Source organism: Phaethon lepturus, unplaced genomic scaffold, assembly GCF_000687285.1.
Source record: "Phaethon lepturus isolate BGI_N335 unplaced genomic scaffold, ASM68728v1 scaffold15004, whole genome shotgun sequence".
Lineage (NCBI taxonomy): Eukaryota > Metazoa > Chordata > Aves > Phaethontiformes > Phaethontidae > Phaethon > Phaethon lepturus.
The window spans coordinates 58,118-72,640 of NW_010534100.1; the positions used below are offsets into that span (position 1 = coordinate 58,118).

The 14,523-nt window shown below is 41.1% G+C and overlaps 2 protein-coding genes across 2 annotated transcripts in view; both read right to left on the minus strand.

The window, feature by feature from the left end:
• FETUB (fetuin B) overlaps positions 1–4,527 on the minus strand; it is an 8,961-nt gene extending 4,434 nt beyond the window's left edge. Inside the window, exons 1-2 of the mRNA XM_010285430.1 lie at positions 4,261–4,527; positions 673–783 (exon numbers count right to left, since the gene is read on the minus strand). Of these exons, the coding sequence (XP_010283732.1) occupies positions 673–783; positions 4,261–4,482 (333 nt within the window). The 5' untranslated portion in view covers positions 4,483–4,527. The remainder of the gene's footprint in view (positions 1–672; positions 784–4,260) is intronic.
• Positions 4,528–9,951: 5,424 nt separating this feature from the next.
• Positions 9,952–14,523, minus strand: part of AHSG (alpha-2-HS-glycoprotein) — a 6,846-nt gene continuing 2,274 nt past the window's right edge. The window contains 5 exon segments of the mRNA XM_010285427.1: positions 9,952–10,567; positions 11,445–11,525; positions 12,323–12,436; positions 12,695–12,867; positions 13,759–13,843. Of these exon segments, the coding sequence (XP_010283729.1) occupies positions 10,289–10,567; positions 11,445–11,525; positions 12,323–12,436; positions 12,695–12,867; positions 13,759–13,843 (732 nt within the window). The 3' untranslated portion in view covers positions 9,952–10,288.

A 14,523-nucleotide genomic window follows, 5' to 3' on the forward strand; every position in this document is an offset into this window, starting at 1 on the left:
AGCAGAATTCTTTTTTTTTGTTTTCCAGTTTTTCATTTAAAAATGAAAACTGATTGACCTAAGAAGCAGCTCAGGACAATTTAATCATAACTTCTTTTTTTTTTCACATGAAGCTTCTTTCTCATTATTCTTCATTTTATAGTTTTTTTTTCACTTGTTCAGAATCATTTCGGTCACCTGTAGCAACAGTCTTAGATTACTTTCTGTCTTTTCTGCTTATCTTGCTGAGCTTTCTTTTTTCTCCTCTTTCAGTGCAGTTTTTGCAGAGTTGTCAGAATAAAAGTGGAATTAAACTAAAAATCGCATGTTATATAAAAGTGAATTTCTTTTATTCCCTTCTTGACAGGCTGTCTTTAAAATAAACTCTTACATGGTTGCTATAAAAAGTAAACCATTTATTCTAAATAGAGTCGTAGCATGGCTATTTAGTTATGTCTGCTTATTAGCTCTGGTCAAAAATTTTCTTTTAATTTTCATTTTTTAAAATAAGTCTTACCAGTCTATAAACTGATTAGGAAGTACAAAGGAAAACTGTGGACCTTAAAAAATGGGGTTTGATTTCTTCTAAGTTTCGCTGCCTACTAAAAATGCATGTGTAGGGATTTTGCTGTCATCAGTAGCACTTGAGTAACTCATCATACCTGAGATTAAATAAGAAAATAAAATCCTTACAGTTGTATGAGCAGATCTGGCTGTACAGTTCTTCCACAACTTTTTGCTGAGCACATGGCATTCGGTATCTACTACATCCAAGATGAGATAGAAGACAGAACCACTGATCTCCTGAAAACAAAAAAAGAAATAGTCACATCCCAGTTTTGTGTAGATGTGAGTGTTAGCTGCATGTTTAGACTGAGATTATGTCTTTGATGAAAAGGGAGGAAAAACAAAACTGAAGGAGAGCAGCATTCATTCATTCCTAGTTGATTTCACTGGTTTATGGAGAAAACGCTTTATGGAGCAAGAATCTTGTAGAAGTCTGGGGTCAGTATCAGTACAGTTTTGGCTTCAGTTTTGATTTACATTTAACAGTAACTGAAGATCAGTCTATAGGGCATCTAAAGGCTGGAATACTGCTGGCTTTTTTTGTTTTTATACTGCTTGGAAAACCACTAAGAGGTATCTGTCCTTGCTTTCTGAGGAGACCGCATGACATGAACTATTCTGGTCACACCTGGAAAGAGACTGGAATGGTGATTTTAAGTGAGCGCTACCATATATACTTGTAAATGTAATACTAAACTCTTCAAATATAAAAGAGCAAAATAAATAGAAAATAAATATAAAAAATTACTAAATTGTTTTTTTTAGCTTTGTCTCTAAGTTATATTCTTACATATGCAACTTACCATGCTTTATACCTTTTTTTTATTTTCATATCCTCCTTTTTCCCTAAGTAATCTGGTAATGCCTTGCACTGAGCTCTCAGGGTTTGCCTACACTAATCCTGAGGTTTAATTATAAGTGTCGTTTTGATGGTCGTGAAAAGATCAAAAGCTATTTTGACAAAGAGTAAAGCTGAGGCGCAGCAACACTATGTACAGCGGCACGGCAGTATCCCCACACCTGGCTGCATAGATTCTTCTGGGGAAGAAACTAATCATAATTTTCTGTTTACATACAAGGTACCTAAATACCATGATGATATGTCTCCATAATATGATAGCTAATATATATTACATTAGTAAACAGAAAGTAAGACTGGTCAAAGAGTAATTACCATTTGCTGAAAATGTGGTTTTTGAGTAGTGCAGCATTTGGTACAAGCTTGTAACTTTAAATATGTTCTCTATGAGAAAAGAACATCACTAAGACTATCCTGCATAAAGAAGTAATAGCCAAGTAAAATGTGTATCTTTAAGGAGTTCCAAAGTTGGGACTGGTGACCTGAGCTTTCAAGTTGGTGGTTCAGGTATTCTGCAGGCAAAAGCACACACATATCTCATTAAAGAAATGTTCTTATAATCAAACGTGCTTGATGTGAGATGGGTTTACTCAGCTGATTCATGAAGACTGATTGCAAAGCTCAGTGATCTTGGAAATACTAAATGCAACCAAGGTGGACCAAACTGTATTTCCTGTTGCCTGTAGCTTTCTTGTACAATATCAGCTCTAATGTGCGGATGAGATTATTATAAAATCTATGCATCTTTTTGCCTACTTGCTCCTGTATGTATCATCCTCCACTGGGGAAAGGATAATTTGAGGTTTATTCAGAGCTCAGCAGATCTCTGAAGGTTTCATCATCCTTATTTTAATTTTCATTAAAAGACCGTTATGCAAAGGCTCTTTGATATCTGCTTAGTATTGAATAAAAACTTCTGTCTTTTCTGCATTGCCAAAAAGACCCCTTCCCCAGTGCTGCTGATGCTAGGAGAGCTGCTTCGATGCATGCTGGGGAGTCTGGGAGCCAGAAGAGATGTGGTGGCAGCGCAGCATCGCCTTTGTGGCAGGGTGACCTGGTACGAGGGAAAGAAATTACATATTTTGGCATGTTTTGTAATTTTGGTTAAATGCCTGTCAGTGAAGTTAATCATGAGTACCTTGTATGAAAGAAAAGCTCTGTCCTACTTGCATATAAGTTAATAGCAGATGGCTCATTAGTTTCAATTAGAGCAAAAATGAACCACAGGTTGCTTAAGGGCAGATTTGAATTTGATGTAACATTGAAAATGTTTTTATCCAGGGTATTGGTTAAAAAAATGGAAGGAAGGACCACTGACTAATAAAAAAAAAGATTTCTTTATACTTTTGAGAGAAATCGAAGGTCGCATAAGGTGGTTACTGTCCCTGAACATCCCTGACATAGCTGACTACTTCTTATATACTCAGTCCCAGCACCAGCAAAAATGTGACAAAGGGCTTAGATTGTCTAGTTTGTTATTGCAGTGTCTTGAAATACCTTATTTGCAGGATAAGCATATTAGATGCAAAAAATAAGAATAAAAGTAAATTAAACCCCCAAATGAACAAGGAGCAAAGTATACCCCAAGGCAATAAGTTAAGTCTCTGGGGAATTAAGTCACAAAGAAGGACCAAAATTCTTTGTGACTTATGTGTTGGTCTTAATGTGCTGATACATTTCACATGGGTGAAGGGAGAAGCAGGGAGATGAATGAAGTGGTTTATAGCATGTCTGCACCCACCATGCTGCAATCTAGGGTGGTCACAGGGGTGCTCTAATTATTGTTGGTAGAAAATAGCCCCAGGATGGGGGGCTAAGTACCTAACTCCATGGCTGGTGATGTGGGTTCTGGGCCAGCTCAGAGGCATCCCATGTGGAAAAAATCCTCAAGAGGCCTGATCCAGTTGCTTAGTGGGCACATTCTGTCACCTGAGCAAAGCAATATGGAGAACATAGTGCAAAGCACAACAAAGTGTGCATCTTTAGTCGTGAGATCTCAGACTGCTGGAGGCTACAGCGAGTCTGCAGAAACTATGTCCTTGTGAGAGCAGCAGGAAGTAGTGTCATATCCTTGCCAGTACCTATCTTTAAACATCTGGCAATGAGCCTGATTTTCTCTAAGAGTTCAGAAGTCGGCCTTTCAGGTAAGGTTATGGGAAGCGAGCAAGCATGGCAGGAAATGTTAGTAGTATGCTTCCACAGTGCCTTATGTGTTGTAGGCCTTGTGTACTCATTTCGGGTTGTCCCCGGCTAGCGCCAGTAGATTCAGCTATTGTAACACAAAATAGTAATAAATTAAGCACACATAGAGCAATAAGATACTTGAGGATATGAGAGTGATATTCCATAGCCATTTCCAGTGTAATTTTTGCACTTGAACTGGATTCAGATTTCTTCTGGTGAATGAGTCATCATTTAGAGGTTTGTGAAGGAATTCCCTGGTCCCAAGCTGTATGTGTTTACACCTGTTAGTGCTTACATCTTTTGTGCAAAATGCACGATGACTTAATAGCCTTTGCACTCCAACTGCTCAAGGCAGTGGGAGAAAGGTGTAAAATGAAATTAAATCATAGTAGTGGTGTTTCATACCAAATTTGAGCTGATGCCTGGAGCTATTCCAGGGGCAGGCAGCAGAGAATCATGACTGCGATTTGCTCTCTAATTGCCCACAGTGGTGATGAAACTGTTTCTAGTCATCTGTGTGTAAAGTTGACATGGCCTCTCGAGTCCTGTGAATGTAACTTTACATTTGCCTTTTGAAATATTTCTTAGTTCAAACAGATATTTCTAAGGAATAGTGATAGGCACAGGGTTCTTCACAGGAAGAATGCATACAAAACAAGCAGGTAACTTACCTGAGGATGTTCTCGGACACTGAAAATTCGGTAGAGACTGAGTATGTAGCCCTCTTTTCGGTCAGCATTGATCTGGCGAAGAGCCAGATCTGCAGCCTCCTCTACTGCAGTGTCATCACAGGTGGGGGAAAGCAATGCAGTTGGTGCTTTTCTGGCAGGAGGAGAAGCAGCCCAGGAGCAAAGCGCCTGTATGCCAAAGAGCATTGAAATAAGTAAAACCATTCTGCTTAGAAAGCCAGTGCAGCAGAATGGTAAGTCAGTATGGAGGGGCTGACCTGCGTGAAATAGCAGACTTTTGTAACTGTGTCTCTTTATAAACTTGTGTCCCCTTTTCATTACATACTGACCATCACCTTTAAACCTACAAGCTGCAACAGCAAACACTAAGTCACTGATTACAAGGTTTCACAAAAGTGTTGTCGCTCCCTCTGAGACCAGAGAGCACTTTCTTCTTCTGGCTTTACATCTCCAATTCAGACTTCACTGGGTAGATCGAATAACTTTGACCTCATTGCAAGGGGCAAGAATATACACACAAAGCTGCTTTCTTAAGAAACCAGAATTGCTTAAATAAGCCTACATGCAGGACAGGTCTGGCTCCATCTCTGTTCTGTCAGTGATCCAGTTTTTCTCCCAAATAAGACAATGACAAAGGTCTCAGTAATTTGAACAGGAACTGAATAAGGGCCACAAGGTTGACTAATTTTACACTTTGTATTTGTTAAGTGCTAAGTGTAAACAAATATACTGACTCTCTGGTATACGTGGTCAGTTTGGTTGGGATAAAAAGCTCAGTTTGGATTCATTCTTTGAGCATTTCTACTCAGTTGAATACCTACAGATGAATGCTAGCCCTTATCCCAGGCCAAGCCAGCAAAATGCAGTTCATGTCCAGACAAGAAGCCCATGGATAAATGGCCTGCTCAAGCCATTAAATACTCTAAGATAACATGATAACAAGGCAATGTAAAGAATTAACAGTTTCATCAGAGTGTCTGCTTTTAAGCAGAAATTTCCATCATGTTTATTTGGGACTTAACATCACTATAATTGAATATGGTAGCATAGATGTGGTAAGTTTTGTTCTTGCCCCAAAACTTCACTTCTGGTGGTGGGATGAATTACAGCAAAATGAGCTGCTGTAAGAGGTTGGAGGAAATAGACAATAAGTGAACGAGGGCTATCAAAACAGTCTCAGGCTACTGAAGGCTCCATTTCAGGATTTGTTCCCTCTCAAAGCCTTGACTCCAGCCCTGGAGTTTGCATGAATTCCTCACTGAATTCCCTGAGCCCTGAACTTTTCCTACTTCATCCCATCTTCACCCAACTTCTGACTTTGTTCTCACTGCCACATTGTGCAAAGTACTCTGTGAAATTGCCATCATTACATATTGCTTCTGATGCCAAAGAGCAAGTCTGGTTTCCTTTCATCTCCTCCCATCTTAACTTTTTGGCTGCACCCCTGCCTGACAATGACTAGCTTTATATTCCTGTGGGTTTAGAGGCAGGTACAGTTGCATATGAACTCCACTGCTAACATGCTGCTGCACTTCTATTGCTTGAGATCAAATTTAGTGATGAAATAAGAATGATCTGAAATTATATGCTGAGAGGGGAAGGGAGAGGAAGGTGGCCTGTAAGAAAGTTACAGACCTGGGGCTGATTATGCTCGTCTCAGTGCCAAAGGTCTGAAGGGGACTATCTAGCAGAAAGAACTTTTTTAAGAAGAGAGAGCATGTAACGTAAACTGGAGGGTGAACTGCCTTCATTTGAATTCTTGTAGCTGGTGCCTTCCTCCTTATGCCACCTCTTGCTCTTTTTGCCTGTAAATTATTCTTTTTGTACTTTGAATCAAGGAAAATATACATCCAGTTGTTTCTTTTCCAGTTCACATCACCTTGCATAGATCTCTCAGGTTTAGTCCAGACTTCTTTGTGAACTGCAGCTACTTATCCTGTAACTGCCTCTTGACTGGATGATTTAGGACCTTAGTTTTCTATCTTGTTCAGTGTTATTGTCTCCTTTATATTGTATAGTCAGAATTGGTTCAAGGAAAAGAGTCCCACCTGCTTAGTCTTCAGCTCCTTGGCTTCTCTAACCATTGCCACAGCCTACCCCAGTTTAAATTGTAGGAAGCCACAGGATAATAATAAGGAAATTGGTCCAGCAATGTCACTATTTTAATTATTTTAGCACTACTCAGTGCTCTGCTTTCATTCCTTTTCAGCCACAATAAATAATACAATCCTGATGTGACTGGAGACTGTGACTCTGGGGGGAGCCATTCACTGACTCAGCTGCTCCCCTCATAGTATCACAGCGCACTCGCTAAGCGGTGCAGGTTTATTCGTACTTTTGACTTATTCCCTCACTGCTGAATTTGGAGGTTGATTTGCCAGCTAAGAGACTGCACTGTGGTCACTATTGATTCTCGAGTGAGTTGCTGAGTACAGATGAAAAAGGGTCATGGAGAATTCAGCCTGGAGAAACTTTAGTTTGAAATGACAGCGGTCTGCATTGTGGCTAACCTATCAGTAACTCCAGGCTGGAGACAGAGGGGAATAGCCGTAAAAATAGCTGTTATCTTGAAGATCTGGAGAAGTGACAACCACCATTACTTGGGGAGGATCCCAGTGAAAGTCATTGGTTTTCTACTAAGGGGCAAGTCTGCAGTATTTCACCTTGAAGGACACCAGAAGCTGGGTAACCATTTCCTTGGTCCCCCTTTTCTGTCATGGGCATCTCTGTGATCACGGCTATCTTCTGGATGACATTGAGTACCTTTAGGTTTGGAGGTTGCCCCTGTATTGAGTGAGGAAGGAAAAGTGAAAGTGAAGGACGTAACTGCCTCTATTTAATACTACTATAAAGTTTGGTGGTTTTAAAATTTTATATATTGTCATAGGTTTTTACTGGTGGTATAAAGAATTTGAGCTCTTTAGCCAAGAAGTGTTCAAAGCACATTCCTCTCGGAGACAGCAGAACCTGTCCCAGGGAATGTCCATAGAAAGCTGGGTGGGATTATACACACAGCCAGGAAGACCTGCAACAGCACCGGGGCTGAAACTCTTCTAAGAAGACTATGGTTGGTGGCAGAGGTGGAAAACTCAGATAGCAGGACAGAAGGGGCACACGGCTGCCAGAGTGAGCCACCTCACGTGTCACCAGTTGGTTTGCAAACTCAGGGTGAGGGATAATGTACGGACTGTATCCTGGAGGGAAGGGATACAAGGGATGAATGCTGAGAAACACGGCTGTAGCCATAGTACAGGAACAACAGAAGCAGCAATGCAGACTCGCTCACTTTGTTCCTTATGCCTGGGAATGCTTCCCCTGTGGCTAAAGGATAATAACTCATTTTCTTTCTCCTTAGAGTACATGGCATTTCTATGGAGATGGGTGCCAGTTAGTACTGGCTCTGTTGGTGCCTCTTATAATGAGGGATTGTTATATTCCTGACTCTGTTCTTTGTACTCTTACTCCCACTGGAAAGGAAAAAATTTCTCTGTTGAAGTAGCTGACCTCAAAACATGGACACAGCTGGGAAATCTAAGCATGTCCAGCCAAAGCAGCACATGAAGTACATATGCTTTAGCAAAACAGGGTTTGAAAAAGCTGAAAAACATTGTCAGCCAGTGATGCAGACCTGACAAAACTATTCATGCTGCTTTTCAGGGAAGGAGGCATTTGTATTTTATGTATTGCCATTTCATAACACTCATTGCCCAGAGAATCTGTTAGCAAATACTGAATCTGTTACTAAGGTCCAGGTGCATGAACACGGAGCCATACCGGGGGGTGTGAAGGTCCAGTGGGACCGCTTCAAAGCAGTCATGGAAAATGTGTCCTGAAGAGGGCAAAATGTGTCCTGAAGAGGACAAGTGTTAAAGAGAAAGGGGATGCAGCTAGTAACTGGAATCACAAGAAAGCACAGAGCAATTCTGCTTTTTTTTCTCCCTGTTTCAGGAAACAATGGGGTAGCTAGGCCACGTGTAAGAGAACATCTGTGAAGTGTGGAGACGGAAGATGTTCTGCTACATATCCTTGCTTTGTGTGGTTGGAAAAGGCAACAAGAAAATGCAGCATTTCTAGAGTTCAGAGATCCCCATGGGCAGGGATCCTTTTTATAAACATACTGTTTCTGCCATCAGATGGAGAATTTTCTAAGCCTGGAAAACACTGTCTCTTCTATGACTTAGTGCCCACTTCATTATATACAAGACAATTTGTATGGTTTGGCTAAGGCAAGTCCTAGTTTTAAAAATACAAGAGCTAGGAAAGCTAATTGCTCCATTGCGAGTTAAAAACTCAGTCTCATGTATCTGATGTTATAGTAATGCAGATCATAATAGTAGCCATTTCATTAAATCCTGTACTGTGTCCCATGCAGTGGGATGGGAGGACCACCCTCCTTACCACTTCAAGAAATTTATACAGCTTAATACTAGCACTTTTTAAATGAAAGGCTGCATGCAAAACCTGCTGGAATCACTGCTTCACAGAGAAGCAAAAAATCACTGAGCAGTTGACTGGCACTAGCTTGTGCAATTGTCCGCAACACACTTCCTGTGAGAACTCGGCATATTCTTGAAACGTGAGAGCTGCTGCCTTCATGGGGAGAGCTTGTCGGCAGTATGTTGCCACCATGTTATACTATGGCTTATAGTATATGGGCTGATTTCCCTTCTTCTTTCCCCTCCGCACACCCGGTTGAAGCACTGGTGCAAGTGCAAACAGCTTTTCCTTTCCCCTTTGACAGAGCAGAGCAGAACCCTTCTGTATAGCAACCTGTTGCACCGTCACCTAGAACAAATGTTAGTTGCGTTTCTTCCTGAATACTGGAAGGTTGTAACTAAGAGAACAGGATAGGTTATTTGAAGCAGTTCAGAAATGACATGTGTTCTGCAGCTTTTGCTGCCTGCATGATAATTATCTTGTAGCAAATGCTGTTCCTGGTTAAAGATTCATGACTGTCTTTGAGACTGCTCCCCTGGGCCTGCAGAATTCCAGTCTGCCTAACAGTAAAGATCCTTCTGGGCCCTGTCCCTTATTACTTCTCTACTTATAATAGATTTTGCTTCTAAAACGTGTCAGAAATTCAGGGAAGATTTGACTGCTAGGACAATGGTAAATTGCCATCACTGTCTGGGTCCTGTTATATGAGATACATGACTGTCATATATATTTATTCCCTTGCATTCCCTCATATGCACACAGGCCATACAGTACCCCAATATATATTGCACCTGTGTATCTGGTGGAAGACAGAGAATACACACGTGTTTGGCTGGAAGGACTGATGCTTTCAGCCTGCGCAGCAATGAACATGTCCTGATTCTTTGGTTTTTTCATAGGCATGGATGCTCTTAATGCCATGTCCAAAAGTGTTGAGGTACTTCTGGCGGATATTAAAAGTAGGTGCGTGCTAGGAAACACTACAGGTGGAAGGGAAAAATACATTTTTTCCTGCCATTTCTTTAGCATTATTGGTGCATGATCAAAAGAAAGGACTGACCTGGTTTTCCGCAGTGCTCAGCACCCACACGTCCCAGTGAAGCTGATGAGAAGTGCAGAAGCTTACTGTTTTTGAAATCTAGCCCAGAATATGACTCATAATGCTGTAAAGGAGATACTTGACAACTAAATGAAAATATATACAGATAGAAGGTACCAAAGCATTTCTGTTGAACATTTATTGTGAAGTAACCTTTCGGGTCGTGTTTCTATCACAAAGCTACAACTGCTGTATAGCTCTTACAACAGTTTCATTGAAACAATATTTTCTGTACTTTAACATGAGCAGCTCTGTATGTGGAGGAAACAAGTACTGTATGTTGTAATCACCTATGTTTTGAAGCAGGCCTTTGCAAGATCCTGGCCACGGCTCTGCTCTCTGGAGGGTAAAACTCCTTTGGGCACAGAGTCAAGCGTTCTCACCTATTTGCGCTTGATGTTGTGGTCTGTGTGTTGATGCTGCTGCTGCACACTGATCCTCCAGTTAACTGTATTGTCATGTCTGTAACACAGCCTATATCTTGAAATGGCGGATCTTCCCAGGGCATGGAGGAGGAGGAGGCACAAAGCCAACTGGCCGAGGTATTTTGTCATGCTGAGCAACCTCTGCAACTGCTCTCTTTGCTACAGATTTTGCTGAGAGCATGGAAGTAGGAAATTCTGAAGAGCTGGATTCAGATGCAAAAGGGTTATTGTGGGAAAGCCTGAGATTGTGGTTTGTGAAGCCTTGTACAACACCAGGCACCAGTCCTGCTGATGTATCTTGACCTGGCTGAGGGTAGGTAACTCCAGGCTGGAAAAGAAAAACAGTTTGTGTTTGTGTTCAGTGACTTGGGGCTCACTGGTATCATATGAAGTACCCTGCTCCTAACTATATATAAGCCTCCAACCCAGGTACAAAATGTTCCTGACCATCACAGAAGTTTTATTCACATTTGAACACACACACAGGAGCCCAGGAACACATTTTTAATATCCGGTGGATCATTGGCACCAGATTCTGTGTTATGTTAACTTTCAGGGCCACCTGTGCAGCTGGTGAAACATTCAAGACCAGCTGTCTTATTCTTTCTTTCATATACCTCCTAGCCAGCTAATTACTACTGTGTTACCAAGAGCTCCTATCATTAGGTAGTATTCAACCACCATCTAGCCCTTCTCAGACCAAAAGGAGGCTAAAATACCTGGAGGGCTCTCAGGTCCAGTGCTTCCCTCATCCCTATGTTTCCCTCCTCTTGCTATAGCAGTGCGGGTCAGACACCCTGAATTCAATCACGTCTAAGGACTACTAGCAAAAAATCCAGCTGTTTTCATCTACCCCAGCTGTTTTCATCTACCACAGTGGCTCATTTATGTTTTACATCTATCTTCCCCATCTCGCTAGCTGAGCAGAGTTTGATTCTCTTTGCCCTACCAGACATGTGAAGGTCCCACATGGTTAGGAGGACAAACTGTGTCAAGCATGGATGGCAGAGGTGATATAATTCCTCGACAGAAATTCATGGGATAATCAGAAGCTACCTTACCTTGTTTTTTAGGATACAAACTCAAGTTACCACAGATAGCTAATGCACTCTACAGTGAAAAGAGGTAAACTCAGGGTGATTGCTTCTAACAGTACTTGTAGGCTAGAATATTCTGTAAAGGAGGGGAATATCTGGAGTTCATACCTGATGTCCATAGAGCTGGCAGTCCACTCTGAGGTCCTGTGAGGGGCCTGTTACCATTGCTGCTGTGCAGAAACCAAAATTCTGGCAAAGCAGAACATAGTTAAGAGAAAATAGTTATAAAATAGAGACCTGCATTACAATTTTGATTTTCAGTACATTTAGAAATAGCTACGTCTTCTCATGTTTTATCTGAGCAGTAAACTCCTTGCTTTTTAGTCTGTTGGACTCAAAAGCCAAGCTGTTTAAATGCATAACGAGCAAATAAATGAAACTCCTGTATTCTTCTAGAGTAAGATCCTTTGTATGTCTGGATATGAGGGAGTGAAAGAATATATAGGAATCTAGGTAAAAGGTTCCCACCCACTAAAACTGCCTAGGACTCAATTTCATCAGAAACAAAAGAAGAATTTTAGCATGATGAAGTATACAGTATGATTCTCAAGAGCCTATATATCAGAACAAAGCACACTGACAGCACTTAAATTGTAGGAAGGTGAAACAGTCAGCCCTTTTGTTATGTGTTTGTGTGCTGTCCAGTACAAAGACTCTGATTTTCTCAGGTGCTCATGTTAAGAAGAGTAAACAATAATATATATCCGTTAATTAAAAAATTTTGTGTTAAGGACACTTTGGTCCTCAAGCCTTTTTGAAATATATTCAAATACCTCAGGATTCAGTCCAGATATCCCACAGAGAGAAGATAAAGGTGTGATATTGCTTTAAGAATTATATATTGAAAAGCATATCATGATGGTATACAGCTCTTGCACTTCCATCCTCACAAAGGTCTATCCCTGCACAAGTGTGAGTGCATCACAGCACGCTGCTTTTCTACCTCTGAGCTGGCGAGATCAGGACTGATGTGCTGGCATACTTACTGACTGATCGTCAGGCAGCAGTTGACAAGCCTCCACATTATCTTTAGCTTCTTCCGCTGAGCAGTTCGTGGCAGCAACAGCAAACTCAACAGAGACAATATGTGCTGGGTGATACTGATAAAACAGGAAAATTGTTTAACTGACTTTGCACTGTGAAACTGCAGGGCTGCTGAGAAAAGATAAAAGGCAAATACTGTGGCTTCTAGCTCTGCATCTTGCACTAAAGTGAAAGGGAATCCTGTGGCTAAAATGACACAAAATGCTTGAGAAATCAAGAGCAATTCAGTAGGGCAAATTAAAGCAAGTTAAATCTGTTTGCAGACATAACTAGTTAGCATCGCACAATTACCACAGAAGAAATATTCCATTTACATGGAAGGCTAGATATAGTTCTAGCAATTACCTGTATTTTGGCTCTTCCACATCAGCAGTTTTGCTGTTGTGGTTACTGAGTGCAGTTGTAACAGTTGTTAACACCTCAGTGTTATTCAAACTTGCCAGCAGTGGACAGTCAGGGCAGAGTCGGAGAACATCTTCACTTGAGTCTGCAGGACAGACCAAACAGATTATGTTTCCATCAGATGGTAGGTGGTTTTGAAAGGCATTATAGACCTATCGGTCACACAAAACACTTTCATGGTCTGTCCCAAATCACAGTGGAAGGCATTTTTGCAGTACAGACTATAGATGGCACTATCTCACACGACTTCTGCCATTCAAGTCTCTGCAAGCAAAAGTGCTGTGGGCTTCGATAGCATATTTTGAATGTTTTTACTCAGGTTATAATCAGTTATCTTTCTGGCAAACTATTCATGACACCAGTGAAAAGATGTCTCAACTCACACAAGGAATGGTGGAAGCATGAAGATATTTTAATTTAGTGTAATTTTGTTTGCATGAGGATGTTCTTTCATTCACTCACCAGTTTTGAAAGTAGTACTGAAGACATCTCGTATAGAGCAAAAAGACGTTATACAGAGCATGCAGAATAAAGATTCCACTTTCCCATGGCAATATTGAAAATGTTGGGTTTAATAAGTAAGCTGCATCTGGCAAAAGGGCTCTGAAGATCAACAAGGTCTAGTAAACTCAGACCAACAAGGAATCAAATTCTCAAAGCTAAACTCCTGGGTGAAAAGCCTCAGTACCAGCAATCTCTAGGTCAAATCTGGGACTTGCTCCCCAGATAGTCTTATAATACCTTAATTGTCACAGTAAAGAGGAGCAAAGAGAGAGGTCTAGGTTCGCAGGTGAATGAAATCAGAAAAGGGGAAAAAATACTTTCAAAACAGCTGGGTTTAGAAAACCCGTTAACTGTCATCCTTTTTGCCATATTTATACACAGCGTTTTACAATCAGAAAAGTTGGTAAACTGTAACTACTGCTATAATAATACTGCAGCCTCTAGATTCAAACCTAAAGAACAAAGTCTTTACCTGCATGTGAGTGGCATTTACTAGCAAGTACAGATAACTTTCCATCCAGCTTCTGCAGTTTGACATCACAGTCACCCTCAACTGCCTAGAGAGAGACAAAAATCAAAGGGTTACATCGTTCAGATGAATAGGAATTTCTGAAAAGGGCAACTATTACTAATTTCAAATGAACAGATCCTGGCTGAGTGTTCCTGGCAAAATCAGTCTGATTGCAAAGGCACTGCTAGGCATGTCCTGGTGTCTGTGATTTCGTAAAAGGCAGACCAGAGCTGCAAAACTTGGATCCAAATATGGATCTTAAAAGCATCAGAAGTGCCAGGGTAGCCAGACTATGGATATTTGGTTCAGGTTCCTCTCTCATAAAAAGCAAAGAATATGAATACTATGAATTAAGACCTTCTGCAGAGCTGTTCGATAACATTCTCACTAATCTCAGCTGGTCAGTGGCCATGGTAACAGCAGAGTGTGCTGCCTCGTGTGAGCTGGCTCGCATGCAACCTGATCCAGCAGGGGAGATGTCAAAGGCAAAGCTGGACTCGCTGGGAAGAGGGAACAGTTAGAGTTACCTCCCCCAAGATGGAATATGGGATCTGAGCCCTGGTGAATACAGGAGTGGATCATGATTCAAATTTAGTCATGAGCTATGTGAATTGGGCCCCATTCTAGAAACAGCAGGCTTAAATTGTCAATTGCTCGCTCTGCTTTCTGCTTAGAAACCAGAGCTGCTTGGACTCGGACAACAATTCCACTGCTTTGGTTAGGGAA